Below are 19,604 nucleotides of genomic sequence, written 5' to 3'. Positions count from 1 at the left end.
TAAAGGCCATATATGACAAACCCACAGCCAACATCATTCTCAAAGGTGAAAATCTGAAACCATTTCCTCTAAGATCAGGAACAAGACAAGAGTGCCCACTCTCACCACTATTATTCAACATAGTTTTGGAAGTTTTAGCCATAGCAATCAGAGAAGAAAAAGAAATGAAAAGGATCCAAATTGGAAAAGAAGAAGTAAAACTGTCACTGTTTGCAGATGATATGGTACTATACATAGAAAATCCTAAAGATGTCACCAGAAAACTACTAGAGCTAATCGATGAATTTGGTAAAGTAGCAGGATACAAAATTAATGCACAGAAATTTCTTGCATTCCTATACACTAATGATGAAAAATCTGAAAGAGAAATTAAGAAATCACTCCCATTTACCACTGTAACAAAAAGAATAAAATACCTAGGAATAAACCTACCTAGGGAGACAAAAGACCGGTATGCAGAAAACTCTAAGACACTGATGAAAGAAATGAAAGATGGTACCAACAGATGGAGAGATATACCATGTTCTTGGATTGGAAGAATCAATATTGTGAAAATGACTATACTACCCAAAGCAATCTACAGATTCAATGCAATCCCTATCAAATTACCAATGGCATTTTTTACGGAACTAGAACAAAAAAATCTTAAAATTTGTATGGAGACACAAAAGACCCCGAATAGCCAAAGCAGTCTTGAGGGGAAAAAACAGAGCTGGAGGAATCAGACTACCTGACTTCAGACTATACTACAAAGCTACAGTAATCAAGACAGTATGGTACTGGCACAAACACAGAAATATAGATCAGTGGTACAGGATAGAAAGCCCAGAGATAAACCCACACACCTCTGGTCAAAAAATCTATGACAAAGCAGGCAAGAATATACAATGGAGAAAAGGCAGTCTCTTCAATAAGTGGTGCTGGGAAAACTGGACAGCTACATGTAAAAGAATGAAATTAGAACACTCCCTAACACCATACACAAAAATAAACTCAAAATGGATTAAAGACCTAAATGTAAGACCAGGCACTATAAAACTCTTAGAGGAAAATATAGGAAAAACACTCTTTGACATAAATCACAGTAAGATCTTTTTTGACCCACCTCCTAGAGTAATGAAAATAAAAACAAAAATAAACAAATGGGACATAATTAAACTTAAAAGCTTTTGCACAGCAAAGGAAACCAGAAACAAGACAAAAAGACAACCCTCAGAATGGGAGAAAATGGGCAGAAGACCTAAATAGACATTTCACCAAAGAAGACATACAGATGGCCAAGAGGTACTTGAAAAGATGTTCAACATCACTAATTATTAGAGAAATGCAAATCAAAACTACAATGAGGTATCACCTCACACCATTTAGAATGCCATCATCAAAAACCCTACAAACAATAAATGCTGGAGAGGGTGTGGAGAAAAGGGAACCCTCTTGCACTGTTGGTGGGAATGTAAATTGATACAGCCAGTATGGAGAACAGTATGGAGGTTCCTTAAAAAACTAAAAATAGAACTACCATATGATCCAGCAATCCCACTACTGGGCATAGGCCCTGAGAAAACCATAATTCAAAAAGAGACATGTGCCCCAGTGTTTATTGCAGCTCTATTTACAATAGCCAGGTCATGGAAGCAACCTAAGTGTCCATCGACAGATGAATGGATAAAGAAGATGTGGCACATATATACAATGGAATATTACTCAGTCATAAAAAGAAACGAAACTGAGTTATTTGTAGTGAGGTGGATGGACCTAGAGTCTGTCATACAGAGTGAAGTAAGTCAGAAAGAGAAAAACAAATGCCATATGCTAACACATATATATGGAATCTAAAAAAAAAAAAAATGCTCAGAAGAACCTAGGGTCAGGACAGGAATAAAGACGCAGACGCAGAGAATGGACTTGAGGACACAAGGAGGGGGAAGGGTAAGCTGGGACAATGTGAGAGAGTGGCATGGACATATATACACAACCAAATGTAAAACAGATAGCTAGTGGGAAGCAGCCGCATAGCACATGGAGATCAGCTCGGTGCTTTGTGACCACCTAGAGGGGTGGGATAGGGAGGGTGGGAGGGAGATGCAAGAGGGAGGGGATATGGGGATATATGTATACATATAGCTGATTGACTTTGTTGTACAGCAGAAACTAACACAACATTGTAAAGCAACTACACTCCAATAAAAAATAATAATGTTTAAAAAAAAAACCGTAAGTGTTTCATGAAAACACATCTTCCTTACCACCCTGCGTATTCCCTCCTTCCCGAAGTTTATCTAATCAGGCCTTTGATGTCTGTAGCTCACAGAAGGGACCTGATGGATTCCAGTTCTGCTCAGGGAGATTAAGCAAGTCAAACTGAACTTTTGAGGGACCTGTTGCGATTTCTGTTTACCAAGAACTCGTGAGGCCATTAAAACATGAATCTATGCCTGGCATTTTAAATATCTTCTCCTGAAAACTCCTCAAAGTGTTTACATTTATTAGAGACTATTTTCTTTCAAATGAAATACATCTACTCAAAATGAAAAGACCACTAACCGAGAAATTTGCGTGAATCCCATCTGGCTGTGTGACCTCTGCTGACCCCCGCTGACCCTCACTGCCCTCCCCTCAAAAACTATAATCCTGGGCTGGACTGTTTCTCAGGTGCTTTCCACCCAGAGCAGATGACACAGAGACTGAAACTTAGTACCAGCCCCTTCCAAATGCTCGGGGACAAGCAAACAATCTTTAATTCATCAAAACCTTTTGTTTCTGCACAGATATTGGTTAAGCCTAGGGAACTTCCCAGAAATTTCAGAGCTGTCTTCACTGCCAGCTGTTTCTATCAGTCATTACAGAGCAGAAAATCATTTGAAAAAAGAACATACTCTTCACTGTTGGCAAAATTGAGATCTGAGTGATAATCTCACATCCTCAAAAGCTATAGAGACATCTGTGAGCATTATTGCCCTAACAGTTAGAAATGGGAACCCAAAAGTGCAACTCAGAAAAGATTATTAAAAACATAGAAAAAGCAAGCCCCAGGTAAGCAGGGGGAAATTGTAACCAGCAAGAAGCTAAGAGTCCACGCTCCTGTCCTTGATGGAAACGCATGTGCACCAGTAGCTGCTAGGAAGATGCTTGTTCCTCTCCAATCAAGCCAGAGGGAAACAGAGACCAGGGACGTCGGGGCTGGCCTGCGCATAATCACAGGGCAAGTCGAGGAAGTGAGTTATCTACAGTCTTCCAACTTGCCCTGCTTTTCGTGCAACTGCTATTTTAGTAAACAGAAGTAGCAAACCTAACGTCCTCATTTTACCTACATTCTGGAAACTGCTCTGCATTACTCATCTGGCCTGGATGTGGGGGCAGGTCTGGATTACCTGGTGGAAAAGTCAGGCCTTCCCCCTGTCAACCTTCGAGGCACCTGTGCTTGGAAGGGCAGCACGGAAGAGCAGGCGAGGTGGCTGTCATCTTGGGACCTTTTCCTTCTGGCTACAGAGGTGCACTATCTACTTCCAGAATGTTTTCAGCCTCTACAAGTAACCCCATGCCCACAGCAGTCCCTCTCCCGGACCAGCCCCTCGTAACCACTCATCTACTTTCCTTCTCTACAGATTTGCCTCTTCTGGACACGTCACAGAAATGGCATCATATCATATGCGGCCTTTTGTGTCTGGCTTCTTTCTCTTATTATAATGTTTTCAAGGTTTGTCCCTGTTGGAGCATCAGTGCCTCACTCCTTTTTATGGGTGAATAGTACTCCATTGTGTGGATATACCACATTGTGTTTGTCCATTCATCAGCTGACGGACATCTGGGCTGTTTCCACTTTGGGGCTACTGTGACTAATGCTGCTGTGATCATTCCAGTCTTCATGTAGACATGTATTTTCAGTTCTCTTGGGAAGACACCTAGGAATAGAATTACTGGGTCATGTGGTAAGTCTATGCCTAATCTTTTGAGGAGCTGCCAGACTGAAATCACTTTTCTTAAGTAAGTTTTTTTTTTTTTTTTTTTTTTTGCGGTACACGGTCCAGTGGTTAGGACTCTGCGCTTTTACTGCTGAGGGCCCGGGGTTCGATCCCCGGTCGGGGAACTAAGATCTCACAAGCTGCACAGTGCAGCCAAAAAAAAAAAAAAAAAAATCAAAAGTCTCCAATCAGCAAGGAAGGCTGGTCACCCCAAGGGTGAGTTCTAGCAGGTTCCTCCGGCAGCGTGGGCATGGTAGAAACTGCCATCAAAACCTCATCCCGGCCCCGTGAGCCTTTTCAGCAAGTTGGCCTTGCCGTCTTTCTCCTCCCTGTGCCCTCGCAGTAACTTAACTGCCATTCAGGGCTTGGCAAATGTTTCATACAAAGGGCCAGATGGGAAATATTTTCAGCTCAGGGGCCATGCATTCTCGGTCACAATTCGTCCAGTCAGCCCTTCGGTCGTTGAAGCGCAGAGCAGCCCAGACAGAGCAGAAAGAAGACATGTGCCTGTGTGCCCTGACGTGCGACCTACAGAAACAGGCCGCGCTCGGGGGCTGCTGGGCGCTACTTGACACAAGCAGTCACGGGGCATCTGCCACCTGCCAGGCCCTTGTCCACGGTGCCAGAGCCACCGGCAGGCCTTCAAGCCTCACCTACCAACAGAAGCAGCAGAGCAAGCATCACCATCCACTGGGAATGTACAAAGATGAAGAGGCATGGCCGTCCTGCACAGGGTTCTGGAAGGGAAGGACGGGACCCCGGAAATGCAACCATAGGACCTCCCGAGCGACGTTTCAACCTGGAAGCTTCAAGGGAATAAAAGGTAGTTCTTAACACACACACATACACATCAAGGTTTCTATGATATCCTACCATCGGAAAAGTTTCTGCAACAAATTAGCTATCCTAATGCTTCAAGACACCAGATGCCCCTGGCTTGTGAAAACAAATATGGTCATAGCATCACTTTGACAAAGTGGTCAAGGCCATCAGGGCTAAATGTCACACATACTCACAAGACACCGTGAAAGGAGCAGGACACAAGGAGAAGGGGATCCGAGAACACTGAGTTCAGAGCCAGACCTTAGATGACAACTAAAAAAAAATATGGAAAAAAGCTTCATGTCTTACAGATTTTCCAGAAGCTCCAACAACCAATCACAAGTCACTTTTCTTGCAACCTGCATGGATTACAGCAGGCACTAAACTCAGGGCTGATGTCTGCTGGCCGCCAGCTCCTTGGTGCTGGCCGCTCCTCTGAAGGCCACCAGCCTGGGCTCCCTGGGGCTCAGAGGGGGTGTCACTGCACCACGGGGCCACCAGAGGGTGCTGTGTGAGCAGCCTGCTGCCTGGGGCAGCTGAGTCCACTGGGCAGGGCCCGCCTCCCCTCCATCTGCTCCAACCAGTACCCTGCCCTGCCTCACCTGCCATCCTTCCCTCAGCCTCCTGTAGCCCCAACTCCTGCCTCAGGTCACAGGAACTCCTGTCTCCACAGCCCATGGCTTGTGCTCTGTGCCCTGAGCAGCTCAAGGCCAATTCCCGCTCCGACCCGTGGCCACTCCTCTGTCACCTGCAGTGGCTGCTCGGCTTCTACACACCCTCTGACTCCGGTGCTTCCTAAAGTGTGCTTGCAATGGGTGTGTCTCACACAGCCTGCTGACTGAAGAGTCGAGACGCGTCAGAAGCCACACTGTGTGATTCCATCTACGTGGCATCCTATAAATTATACGTTAGGTGGTGACACGGAGGCTTCGTGTTCGATCCATTAAGCCATACAGTTAGGTGTTATGCACTTTGGGGCGTGTTTGCTATACTTTGCAATTTGAAGCAGTGTTTGAGAATGTGGGCTGCCCATCAGGAAATGCAGCTTCTTAGGCACGATTCTCATTTGTGGCTTTTGCCCAGCTTATCTGTTCCTTCTTCCGGCGATAGTAGTGTCATTTTCTTTGGAGCACAAGCCCTTCCCCACTCTCCATGGCCCTGGAGGTTTGGGTAGAAGAGGACTATAGTGGGAAGGAAAGCTCCAGTTCGATGGGCAGGGACTTCGGGGCTGTCTAAAAACTCTCGCTTTCTATTGAGATGCAAAAGCGTTTGGAGAACAAGAGGATGCTGTGAAAGAGCCCTCTGACAGGCCCGTGGAGGGAGGCCTGGAAGCGGAAGAAACTGAAGGGGGCAGGGGGGCTTAGGACACCTGGGCCCTGCAGGCCAATGTGGGTGCCTCGCTAGCCCTGCCGAGCCTGGGCTGCTCACCTATAAAAGGGCTGAGCGCCCTCCGAGGTGGCCTGGAAACGGGCAGAGAAACGCCGACACCTGGCATTCGCTAGACGAGCTGGTTACTGTTGAGATGGCAGTGCAGCCGAGCATTTAGCTCCGCACAGGGGTGCAAGGGCAGGCCATTCGCGCCCCCCAGAACTGTCCCTCCCCTCCATTTGGTACCAAGGCTTCCCCCCCCCACCGTGGGCACGTGACCCAGGCTGGCCAATGACAGTCTCCAACCGCCAGGCTCAGCGACTGGCTGTGGGGCGAGCAGGGGACCCACGCAGTGCCACATGCGGACCACAGAGAAAAGGAGGACCCTCTTTCCAAGGGAGTGGCTACCCTGGGAGCCACCACCTCTACGGCGGGTCTACAGCGGGGGTCTGAGACCGGGCGACACAGACCAAAGACGGACGGACCAGTGGCCCCCAACAGGCAATTCTGCCCGCAGGGGTCACTGGGCACATTTTGTCACATCTGACAGGGGTGCTGCTGGCATCTAGTGGGTGGAGGCCAGGGATCCTGCTCAGCACCCTACAGTGACCAGGACGGCCCCAAGTGCCGACAGGGCTGAGGTGGAGAAATTCTGCCTTAATTCAAAACTGGACCAAACGAGCCTTTTGGGCACGTCCCTGCACGGGTTATATTTGGGGGCCCCAGAGTCAACTGGTGACCTTTGAACCATGTGGATTCACAGGTCATTTCTCCCCAAAGTTGCCTTCCACTACAAGCAAGCTGTGCTTGAAGCAGTGGCACCCACCAGGGCCAACTGTGTCCCTAAGCAGCCACTTGGCAGTGCCTGGAGACATTCTCGGATGTCACAATTGTGGGGGAGGCCGGGGAGTGCTCCTGGCATCAAGTGGGTACAGGCCAGGGATCCTGATAAACATCCTAAATGCGCAGGACGGCCGAACAGCAAAGAACGGCCCGCGCCAATGTCTAGAGCGACAGCCGAGAAACTGAACAAATAAGCAAGGGCCTTCCAGTTCCTGAGTCCAGGTTCCCTGGCTCCTGCCAACGCCACCAGTTCTCCCCGCCCTGACAGCCAGAGCAGCGGCCCTCCCACCAGTTCTCCCCGCCCTGACAGCAAGAGCGGCAGTTCTCCCCGCCCTGACAGCAAGAGCGGCGCCCCCAACCAGTTCTCCCCGCCCTGACAGCTAGAGCGGCGCCCCCCCACCAGTTCTCCCCGCCCTGACAGCCAGAGCGGCACCCCCCCCACCAGTTCTCACAGCCCTGACAGCCAGAGCAGCGCCCCTCCCACCAGTTCTCCCCGCCCTGACAGCCAGAGCAGCGCCCCTCCCACCAGTTCTCCCCGCCCTGACAGCCAGAGCGGCAGTTCTCCCCGCCCCGACAGCCAGAGCAGTGTCCCCCCCACCAGTTCTCACAACCCTGACAGCAAGAGCGGCAGTTCTCCCCGCCCTGACAGCCGGAGCGGCGCCCCTCCCACCAGTTCTCCCGGCCCTGACAGCCAGAGCGGCAGTTCTCCCCGCCCCGACAGCCAGAGCAGTGTCCCCCCCACCAGTTCTCACAACCCTGACAGCAAGAGCGGCAGTTCTCCCCGCCCTGACAGCCGGAGCGGCGCCCCTCCCACCAGTTCTCCCGGCCCTGACAGCCAGAGCAGCGCCCCTCCCACCAGTTCTCCCCGCCCTGACAGCCAGAGCGGCAGTTCTCTCCGCCCTGACAGCCAGAGCAGCGCCCCTCCCACCAGTTCTCTCCGCCCTGACAGCCAGAGCAGCGCCCCTCCCACCAGTTCTCCCCGCCCTGACAGCCAGAGCGGCAGTTCTCCCCACCCCGACAGCCAGAGCAGTGCCCCCCCCACCAGTTCTCACAACCCTGACAGCAAGAGCGGCAGTTCTCCCCGCCCCGACAGCCAAAGCAGCGCCCCGCCCACCAGTTCTCTCCGCCCTGACAGCCGGAGCAGCGCCCCTCACACCAGTTCTCCCCGCCCTGACAGAGAGAGCGGCGCCCCTCACACCAGTTCTCCCCGCCCTGACAGCCAGAGCGGCGCCCCTCACACCAGTTCTCCCCGCCCTGACAGCCAGAGCGGCGCCCCTCACACCAGTTCTCCCCGCCCTGACAGCCAGAGCGGCAGTTCTCCCCGCCCCGACAGCCAGAGCAGCGCCCCCCCCACCAGTTCTCTCCGCCCTGACAGAGAGAGCGGCGCCCCTCACACCAGTTCTCCCCGCCCTGACAGAGAGAGCGGCGCCCCTCACACCAGTTCTCCCCGCCCTGACAGCCAGAGCGGCAGTTCTCCCCGCCCCGACAACCAGAGCAGCGCCCCCCCCACCAGTTCTCACAACCCTGACAGCAAGAGCGGCAGTTCTCCCCGCCCCGACAGCCAGAGCAGCGCCCCCCCCACCAGTTCTCTCCGCCCTGACAGCCAGAGCGGCGCCCCTCACACCAGTTCTCCCCGCCCTGACAGCCAGAGCGGCGCCCCTCCCACCAGTTCTCACAGCCCTGACAGCGGCGCCCCTCCCACCAGTTCTCCCGGCCCTGACAGCCAGAGCAGCGCCCCCCCCACCAGTTCTCTCCGCCCTGACAGAGAGAGCGGCGCCCCTCACACCAGTTCTCCCCGCCCTGACAGCGAGAGCAGCGCCCCTCCCACCAGTTCTCCCCGCCCTGACAGCCAGAGCGGCAGTTCTCCCCGCCCCGACAACCAGAGCGGCGCCACCCCCACCAGTTCTCACAGCCCTGACAGCCAGAGCGGCAGTTCTCCCCGCCCTGACAGCTAGAGCGGCGCCCCTCCCACCAGTTCTCACAGCTCTGACAGCGGCGCCCCTCCCACCAGTTCTCACGCCCCGACAGCCAGAGCGGCGCCCCTCCCACCAGTTCTCCCCGCCCCGACAGCGGCGCCCCTCCCACCAGTTCTCCCCGCCCTGACAGCGGCGCCCCGCCCACCAGTTCTTCCCGCCCTGACAGCCAGAGCGGCGCCCCTCCCACCAGTTCTCCCGGCCCTGACAGCCAGAGCGGCAGTTCTCCCCGCCCTGACAGCTAGAGCGGCGCCCCTCCCACCAGTTCTCACAGCCCTGACAGCGGCGCCCCTCCCACCAGTTCTCACGCCCCGACAGCCAGAGCGGCGCCCCTCCCACCAGTTCTCCCCGCCCCGACAGCGGCGCCCCTCCCACCAGTTCTCCCCGCCCTGACAGCGGCGCCCCGCCCACCAGTTCTTCCCGCCCTGACAGCCAGAGCGGCGCCCCTCCCACCTTCCCGCACATTTGGAGCACTGGGCAGCTGGCTAAAATTCGGATTCTGATCCAGCATGGCCAGGGTAGAGCCTGAGACTCTGCATTTCTCACAAGCTGTTGCTGCCGGTCTGCGGACCACACTTTGAATACAGAAAAGGGACAGGGCTGAAGTCAGAAACCCAGGGAGGAGGGAGGGGGTGAATCGGGAGACCGGCACTGACATATACACACACTACTAGATATAAAGCAGATAGCTAGTTAAGAACCTGCTGTACAGCACAGGGAACTCTACTCAGTGCTCTCTAATGGCCTATATAGGAAAAGAGTCTCAAAAGAAGAAACGCGGGGAGCCAGGCGGGACTGGGGGCCAGACAGAATCACGGCCCAAGCAGATTAAGAAGCCGTGGTCAGGGGCTTCCCTGGGGGCTCAGTGGTTGAGAATCTGCCTGCCAATGCAGGGGACACAGGTTCGAGCCCTGGTCCGGGAAAATCCCACATGCCGCGAGGCAACTAAGCCTGTGCGCCACAACTACTGAGCCTGCGCTCTACAGCCCGTGAGCCACAACTACTGAGCCCACGTGCCACAACTACTGAAGCCTGCGTGCCTAGAGCCCGTGCTCCGCAACAAGAGAAGCCACCGCAATGAGATGCCTGTGCACCACAACGAAGAGTAGGCCCTGCTCGCCACAACTGGAGAAAGCCCGCGCGCAGCAATGAAGACCCAACGCAGCCAAATTAATTAATTAATTTTTTTTTTTTTTTAAAGAAGCCATGGTCAAAGGCAGGCAGGAGGGCAGGTGTCTTGGGGGCTAAGAAAGGAGAGCTCTGCGGAGGCGCGGTGAGCAGGTCCCAGGCCGGTTCCAGCCCTGGCTGCACAGCCCAATCACCTGGGGCCTTTCACAAAGGCCCCCAACCCCAGGTCCAGGCCGGAGTAGTTAAATCGGGGTCTGGGGGGCCCAGGCATCAGCATTTCTAAAGCTCCCCAGGTACTTCCAAAGTGCAGCCTCTCAGGTGAGACCCTGAATCAGGCTGGGATGAGCCCATGAATCCCCTGGGGTCTTATTAAAATGCAGATTGTGATCCTGGAGAGGGGGTGGGGAAGAGGGCAGTCTTGGAGCTCCTGCCTTTGAAGAGTGTCACACCTCTACTCGAGAGCTGCATCACCATGATCATCATCATGAAATTGTGATCCAGTGTAAACCCTTTCCCCCCAGCCCCTCCTCCTAGGGCAGCCCGGCCAGCTCCCCATCCACTCAGTTCTCTAACGGGGGAGGAAATCAGGACCTTAAAATGAATGAGGGGACGCCAGCCTGCCTTTATTCATGCGCTGGATCTCTGTGCACACAACACCATGACACGCTTCAAAAATGCAATCCAATACAAATTCACAGCTAGCTTCAAATTACACAGCAGACATGGGTCTCCCAATGTGCTCGTGTGGATAAAGAAAATTTTTTTGCCATGCATGTTTGAGGCTATAGCAAACATCTGTTAAACATACCAGTATCTTCTGCCCCCACAATGCTCGCTCACACACACACACACACACACACACACACACACACAAAGGGACTTATGGGATTCCATCAAGTGAACAAATATATGCATATGGGAGGCTCAGAAGAGAAAGAAACAGGCAGACACAGGGAGGAGGTGCCCATCCATGGCTTCCCCGTGCCTCCTACCCAGCATTCCTGCCACACCCCAAGGAAGTTAGAGGGAAGCCTTGACCTTGGTCGTTTCACCCACAGTTGTAATACTGCCACATGACTACACGCATGTGAACTGCACTGGACACATGGCTCTGTCATCCCTACCCAATTTCTAGAATAACTATTGCTCCTGATGCTCCCAGTGCCCCACCCATATCCCTCAAAACCTTCCAGTGAGCTCCAGCTGATCCCCAGTTGTATCTCTGCGCCTGAGGTCACTGCCTCCGGCCCCGTGGAAGGTGGCTCTGCTGGCGTGGCCCGCCTGAAGAGTGTTATTGGGAGCAGGTATTAATGGATGACTCAGGAACTGGTGCATACCTACTCCCACTCCCTCGCCCCCTGAACGGGGTCATTTCAAGGCATGTGTTTCATAGCTGTGCAGAAAAGACTTAGCACTGCAGGCCAGAGACCGCTCTCTTTAGGAAGGCCTGCTGGCAAGGCTGGCCCTCGGCTGGCACGTGGGAACTTGGAATTCAGGAGGGTTGACACCATCCCCAGAACTGATAAGAACGGCTTGTGGTACCTAAACTGGTTGTCCAAATACTGTGACTGATACTGAACCCCTGCTCTCCTTCTGGGAGTCTGGAATTTTGATACAAGCTGGACAGAGAGTGCCTACAGGACCAGCCCCCAATAGAAATCTGGGCACTGAGACTAACAGGCTTCCTGGGTAGAGAGCACTTCACCCGTGCTGCCTCAGCTCACTGTGGGAAAAGGAAGCGCATCCCTGTGGGACTCCACGGGAAGAGGACACTGGGAGCCAGAGCCTGGTTTCCTCCAGACCTTGCCCTGTCGCCTTTTCCCTTTGCTGATTTTGCTTTATATCCTTCCATTAGAGGAAGTCACAGCAGTGAAGACAACTATACACTGAGTCCCCTAAGGCCTCCTAGTGAACCCACAGGTGACTTGGGGAGCTCGTGACACAGCAAGCATCACTTTCTAGAGTTTCCAAAGCATGGAGTTAAGCTCCGGCTGCCCACATGGTGAGCTGCATTAACAGCCCAGGCTCTAACGGGTGCCTTCTTCTCCCGGTCGCCCCTCCCAGGGTCCCTGCAGAACCCAAGAAACGCCCTGCACCAGAATCCTCGTCTCAGGGTCCGCTTCTGACAGAATGCAAATGAAGGCAGCATCACAGGCCATTTTCTCTTTCTTCAACCAGGGATGCCTTTGCCTGTGTAAATCCCTGAGCGATGTTTATGGCCCTGTACAAATGGGCAAAATCTTCATGACCTAGGGCTGGGCAGAGTTTTTAGGGATGGCACCAAAGCACGACCCTTAAAAGAAACCAATGGGTAAGTTGTACTAATGGGCAAAGTAAAACCTGCCATCCATGTAAGAACGCAGGAAAACTCCCTGACACACTTTATTGATTGCAAAAGGTGACCTGGCAAATCGGGAGGGCTGGGTCCCCATCCCGCCTGCAGACATTCAGCTTCAGCAGCTCTGGGGCAAGGCCCGAGAATCTGCATTTCTTACAAGCTCCCAGGAAGGCTGCTGCTGCTGGCCCACAGACGGGGCTTGAACAACCAGGGGCCCTTAAAACCCTTCACTCCCCTCCTATTCCCCACTCCATTTCCTTCCCTGCATCCTTCCCGTTGTGTTTTAATTACTACTATTTTGATTATCAATCTTACTTATAAACTGGAATAACTGTTTCAAAGTTTGCTGCCTCTGAGCTCCTGAGGGCAGAGGCCTGCGTTACTCACCCCCAGCTACCGTCTGCACCTTTGAGGCAGTGTTTGCTGAGCCTGCTGTACAGTTACAATATCCGTTAACCCTAAAAAGCTTCACCCACCGCATACACAATCTCTCCTCTACAAGGAGCGTTATTAAAACTACATCCAGGAGTGTTTTTTCGGCGTTTCTTCCGAGTGGTGAATCCTCTGGTTATCGCTGCCATCCTGGCCTTGGCGGTGCCGATTTCGAGACCCTCGGGAGGAGGACTCTCGCGGCTACTGATTTCTTCCCGGGAGCGGCGTTCTGTGCGGGGAGACGTGTCAGAGTCCCCCGCTTGGCGCCCCGGTGCTCTCGGGCCTCAGCGGGGCGTGATGGTTGGGAAGGGGGCTGGCCGGGGGTACAGGCAGGCTGTGGTGGTTCCCGACTCCGGAGGTCCAGTGTCTTCGCGGTGACCTCTAAAAATGGTTCGCTATTCACTTGACCGAGAAAATCCCACAAAATCATGCAAGTCAAGAGGTTCAAATCTTCGTGTTCACTTTAAGAACACTCGTTAAACAGCCCAGGCCATTAAGGGTATGCATATCCGAAAAGCCACCAAGTATCTGAAGGATGTCACTTTAAAGAAGCAGTGTGTGCCATTCCGTCGTTACAATGGTGGAGTTGGTAGGTGTGCCCAGGCCAAACAGTGGGGCTGGACGCAGGGTCGGTGGCCCAAAAAGAGTGCTGAATTTTTACTGCACATGCTCAAAAATGCAGAGAGTAATGCTGAACTTAAGGGCTTAGATGTAGATTCTCTGGTCATTGAGCATATCCAGGTGAACAAAGCCCCCAAGATGCGGCGCAGGACTTAGAGCTCATGGTCGGATCAACCCATACATGAGCTCTCCATGCCATATTGAGATGATCCTTACTGAAAAAGAACAGATTGTTCCTAAACCAGAAGAGGAGGTTGCCCAGAAGAAAAAGATATCCCAGAAGAAATTGAAGAAACAAAAAATTATGGCCCGGGAATAAATGCTGCAAAAAATAAATGCAAATAAAAGTAAAAAAAAAAAAAAACCTACATCCATCTAGACCTAGAGATGATCACACTCAGTGAAGTCAGACAAAGACAAATACCATATGATATCACTTATACGTGGAATCTTAAAAAATGATACACGTGAACTTCCTTACAAAACAGAAATAGACCAACAGACACAGAACACAAACTTACGGTTACCAAAGGGGAAAGGGGGAGGGAGGGATAAATTAAGAGTTTGGGATTAAAATATGAAATAGATAACCCACGAGGACCTACTGTATAGCACAGGGAACTCTACTCAATATCTTGTAATAACCTGTAATGGAAGAGAATGTAAAAAAAAGAATACATATATTTACGTATATACGTATAACTGAATCACTTTGCTGTACACCTGAAAGTAACACAACACTGTAAATCAACTACATTTAAATAAACATTTTTTTTAAAAACAAACAAAATTACATCCATCTAGAGATAGAAAATGCTATCAAGCGGTCAGCTCAATGCTTGGGACATCACTGCAAAGGCACACTCAAAAATACATACAAGAAAGATAGCTTACCTGTGAGTATATACAGGACAAAAAGAATATGAGAACCATACTCAAGTCGCTAGACGTGAAAATGAGAGGTTGGGACGCGTCTCTTTGACTGCATCGCCTTTCACATGCACCATGGTCTGCAGTTTTATCCTCTGTAAGAACGTGAGTCTGAAGGGCATGCCTTGCTTTCCCCTCCTAGGTTCGGGGGGTTTCTTTAACTGCTCGATTCATCCTGATTTTTCCCTTATTACTTTTCACCCAGGAAAAAAGCTGGGCTGACAAATATAGACAGATCTCTTCCTCGGTGCAGCCGGCCAACATCCTGGATGACACCCAACCACAGGCATCTGACCCAGAATCTTGTGAGCCCAAAGAAGTGGACTTTGGACCCATCACAGCAGGAAGCGGGGGAACACCAAGAGTTGGCAGTCCCTTTAGCAGCCCAATGGGCCAAACCCTACTTCACATTTCTTATCCAAGTGGAGGAGGTGAGAGGGAAATTGGTTTAAAACTCCCTTTAAATTCTCTCAAGAAATTTCTCTGAAATACGTTTTCATTTGTGGCCCAGAACTTTTACTCTAGGAAATCCTGTTCTACAGGATTTAAACTACGAGACTACAAGCCCACAGATACAAGAAGCTCAGCGAATCAATACACCCCAAGCACCCAAATAAATAATAGAATAAAACCACACTAAGTAGTGGCATAATCAAATTGCTAAACCCAGTGAAAAGGAGGATATCTTAAAAGCAGCAAGAAAAAAAAGCAGCAAGAGAAAAAAAGACACCTATATACAGAGAAAACCATGCGACTAGACACAACCACAAGGTTGAACAACCTACCACTACATACAGAGAAAACTATGCGACTAGACACAACCACAAGGTTGAACAACCTACCACTACATACACTGACAAGGATGAAATTCGCAAACCCAATGTCAAGGGAAGGCCAGACACAGGAACACATGAGTCCATTAAAACAAAGTTCCAAATAAGCAAACCGAATGTGTGGAGTTAATCAGGACAGCAGTTACCCTTGGGCTGAGGAGTGACCAGAAGGGACGTGGGGGTGGCTTCTGGTGGCTGGTTACATTTTTTCTTTTTCTTTTTAATATTTAGTTAGTTAGTTAGTTAGTTAGTTGTGCCGGGTCTTAGTTGCAGCTTGCCAGCTCCTTAGTTGCAACACGTGGGCTCCTTAGTTGCGGCATGCGAACTCTTAGTTGCAGCAGGCATGTGGGATCTAGTTCCCTGACTAGGGATCGAACCCGGGCCCCCTGCATTGGGACCGTGGAGTCTTAACCGCTGTGCCACCAGGGAAGCCCCACTTCCTGTTTCTTCATCTGGGCACTGGTTACCCAGGTGTGATCACTTTGTGGAAATTCATCAAGCTGTACACTTACACTTTACACACTTTTCTGCACATATATTTCAATAAAAGATTTATTACTCAAGGCAACCCAAAAGACCCATCAACTAGAACTAAACCTCACCGCCTCACTGTACAAAAGTTAGATTTTTTTAGTTGGCATGCTGCAACACTTCTCTCAAGCGCCTGTGAACTACTTTCTTTCTCTTTTAAAATACCTACCTAGAAAAACTGATCTCCCACTGAAATAATTCATGTCCAAAGTCTAAACCCTCTGACCGAGCAAAGGCACCGGGGTTGGCAAACCCACCATGACACGGGCTCCAAGGTGCATTACAGGCCGGAGCACGTTTCACTGGTGCAGGGAGAAAAGGGGAGATGCTCCCAAAGAAAGTGACATCCCAGATTTGCAACGCTGGGTGCTTGAAGTGACGGCAGACATCCAAACCCCACTGGCATTTGGGGGCTAGTGGAGGCTGAAGTCTCCAGGCTATGAAGATCGACAGGGAAGTAGACATTTTCTTGAAATATACACAGTTGTCCATTTACTTAAAATCAATACACTGAAGCTCATCATCAATACGTCCTAACTTACCCTCAATAACCTAAACCGTGCATGGAGCGTCTCTCCTCCCCAGGTGTATTATCTAGAATGCTACACAACAAACTACCTCGGAACGCAGCAGCTTAAAATAATAAACATATAATCTTACACAGTAGCTATGGGCTGGGGATTCAGGAGCAGCTTGGCTGGGTCTTTCTGGTTCGAGGTCTCTCAGGAGGTTGTCGCCCAGGGCCGCAGGCATCTGAAGGCAAGTCAGTGCTGGCTGTTGGCGCGAGGGCTCGGTTCCACTGCACCCTGCGCCTCCACGGGACTGCTTGAGCGTCCTCGGGACACGGCAGTCAGCTTCCTCTAGACCAAGTGCTCCACGGGAGCGAGGTGAAAGCAGCAGTGTCTTATGACCTAGCCTGGCGAGTCACACGCCGTCCCTTCCAGCGCACCCCGCCGGTGGCACAGTCAGCCCTGAGGGACTCAGTGTGGGAGAGGCTGCACTTGGCCATGAACACAGGAGGCAGTCATCGGGGCCCGTCCTGGAGGCTGGTTCCCCCACTAGTCAAAGCTTCTCCCCTCCCCTCGCCATCTCACCTGAAACCCCAGCAACTTCAAATTCATTTGAGATGATGGAGTCTCGCTTTCAAGACGCAGACACCTTTAGGCGGGTGACGGGCCACGCTTCATCCACCCCCTCTAGCCAATGCTCCAGCCACCGCATGGCGCTCCCCGGGGAGGTTAGACCCAGCGGCGCTGACACTGAGACGAGCCCCCTGGTGGCCACGTGGCGAGAGGCCGAGGGCCACGGCACCCTCGGGCGTCCCCAAGAGAAGAAAGCTCAAGCCGCAGGATGCACAGAAAGAGACATGAGAATTAAAGTCTGTCTGCTTCAAAATGTTGCCTGGAGAGGGCCCAGAGGGGGAGGGTCTCTTCTACCTCCCCCTCCTGCTTCCCTCCTGGCCCCTGCCCAGCACCCAGCCCTCCCCGCACCCCTTCTGCCCCCCAAGGCTGGCGAGCTGGTGAAGGGCGCGGCCGCCCTCCGTGGCACGGTTCCTGTGGCCCCAGGGCTGCGCGGCTGTTTGTCCCCTTTCGGAACACAGCCTGCGTGTTGGGAAGGGGCCGAGGCCAACTGCACACGGCCTCCGGTGACGCAATGGACTCAGTGTTCTCACATCCCCCACCCAGAGGGCAGGGAGACGGCCATGAGGTCTCCGCGTTGCCGGCACCCAGGGCCAAGGATGGAGACCGTCGCCAGAGACCCCTCCTCACAGTAATAAGAACAAAAGCGACTGTGTACAGGGCTCCCGTCCTGAGCGCTTCACACGCATCAGCCACCAGGGCTCCTGACACTCTCTGAAGTAAATGTCGTCACCCTCAGGCCCACATTACAGATCAGCAAACTGAGGCAGAGGGGAGGTTAGGTCTCAAGCCCAAGTCCCACAGAAGGTGAGCGGGGAGCCAGATTCCCACCGGGGCCCTGAGGGCCCTTCCTCTTGGGTCGTGAGAGGACTGAACACGCCTCGTTCCTCTCGGGAACCCAAGAGCAACCTGCTTGCACGGAGAGGGCACCGCTCGCCAAGCTTCTCCTAAACTGCGCGGGAAGCGCTCAAGTAAAGGCTGCTGGGGTACCGTCCAACCTCCCGGGTGGGCGATGGCTCGTGTGCCCCGGAAAACACCGCCGGATTCGTTCACCTGGGTTGCCCTGACCAGCCCCACAGGCCGGGTGGCTCAAATGGCAGCAACGTCTTGTCTCCCAATGCTGGAGGCCAGAAGCCTGAGATCCAGGCGACAGTGGGGTTGGCTCCTTGGGGGCTGTGAGGGCAGGATCCGGCCCAGGCCTCTCACCCCGGCTGGCAGACGGCCGTCGTCTCCCCGCGCCCCCTCACACCCTCTTCGCTCTGCGCCCGTCTGTGCAGAAACCTCCTCTTCTCATAAAGACCCCAGTCACACTGGACTGCGGCCACCCTCATGGCCTCATTCTAACTTGATTACCTCTATAATGATCTCATCTCCAAGGAAGGTCGCATTCCGAGGTGCTACGGGTTAGGACTTCACCCTGTGAGCTCCGAGAGACCCAGTATCAGCCCACAACAGCGGCTGAAGACGATGCTCGTGAGAAACGCCGCAGTGTCCCTCCCTCTCCTGGGACCTCTGCAGACCACCTTCCTCCGCAACAATCTACCTCCTGCTCATGGGGGCTACCCCTCCTCGTGGATGAAAACAATGTCACAGACACTCACAACTAGCATCTCCGGGAAGGTTAAATGCAGGGAGTCCTCCAATGCAGCCTCGAGCAAGGCCACAGCGGGAACACGGCCACGGGGTGCCTTAACCGTATTCCAGCGGGCTTACCAAGGTGAGGGCTGAAATGTCAGTCAACTCCTATGTTTTGGGCAAAAGGGGGGCTGGTGGGAGGCCTGACGGAGCTAAGAGGAAAATAATGTGTCTGGGATCGCGGCGGTGGCCCCTCTCGTCCTAACCCGACCAGCACCTCCAAGGGCTCCAGTGGATGGAAACAATACATTTTACACTGACCATCGCAACCCACAAGGGAGGCTGAGATCCCGGCAGGAGGTAAGCTCCGGCCACCCCCAGAGACGTGGTAAAAAGTGCGGGGCGAGCCCAGGGGAAGCAACAGCAACCACGAGAAATGAGTCAGCAGGTCCCCGGGCACCAGGGCAAGGAACAGACCTCCCGAGGGGATTAACAGAACTCGACGTGTCTGTGTCACGCTCACTCCAGCAAAACCCCACCCCCACCCCCGGATCCGCGCCGCCACTGGTGGAAGCAGACCCCGCAGCGTCCTCGGGGGGTCGAGGGCCCGGCCTAGCCCGCGGGGCTCGCCCCGCACGGGACCCCAAGAGGGGGACGGTCACCTCCAACGGGGAAGGCTCTAGTCTCAAGCTTCCATCAGTCGACCCGACGGCCAGCTCCCTGCTCTCAGGGCCGGCACAAGGACCTGCACGGGACGGCTCGGCGACAGTGGACCGTGGGTGACCCAGGCTGGCCAGCACGGGGGGTGGCGTAGCCCTCCAGACAGAGAACAGCCAGTTCACAGGGAAAGAGGCAGGCGGCGGGCTCAAGGGCCCGCGAGAAAGCTCGAGCGACTTCATCCACACCAGGAGGCCGGAAAGGGAGCCTTTCCAGCGTCCTATGTGGAATGCAAGAGCTGTCGCCTCTGCTGTCCCTGCGAACTGCCGCCCATCACTGGTGACACTGTCCTGAGAGGTGCTGCAGGTGGCCTCCAGCTCGAGGCGCTGTAATCACACACTCACAGTGTGACCTGACCGCACGTGCTCCTCTGATGACCAAGGCCCGCCTGG

The 19,604-nt window shown here is 52.9% G+C and overlaps 1 protein-coding gene and 1 pseudogene across 4 annotated transcripts in view; one reads left to right on the top strand and one right to left on the bottom strand.

Moving 5' to 3' along the window:
- Positions 1 to 19,604, bottom strand: part of CLCN4 (chloride voltage-gated channel 4) — an 82,952-nt gene that overhangs the window by 54,395 nt on the left and 8,953 nt on the right. Inside the window, exon 2 of one of the 3 annotated variants that reach the window (XM_082609514.1) lies at positions 4,620 to 4,768. The exons of the other annotated variants lie outside the window; for them this stretch is intronic. Within the exon in view, the coding sequence (XP_082465640.1) occupies positions 4,620 to 4,768 (149 nt within the window). The remainder of the gene's footprint in view (positions 1 to 4,619; positions 4,769 to 19,604) is intronic. 3 annotated transcript variants of the gene reach the window in all.
- On the top strand, positions 12,961 to 13,821 carry LOC309796758 (large ribosomal subunit protein uL22-like; annotated as a pseudogene). Its single transcript has one exon. The product of its transcript is annotated as a large ribosomal subunit protein uL22-like (transcript).

The sequence above is a fragment of the Mesoplodon mirus genome (genome assembly GCF_964341445.2).
Source record: "Mesoplodon mirus genome assembly, chromosome: X".
Classification (NCBI taxonomy): Eukaryota; Metazoa; Chordata; class Mammalia; order Artiodactyla; family Ziphiidae; genus Mesoplodon; species Mesoplodon mirus.
The sequence above is the reverse complement of the archived record's forward strand: the minus strand, read 5'-3'. Positions and strand labels throughout refer to the sequence as shown.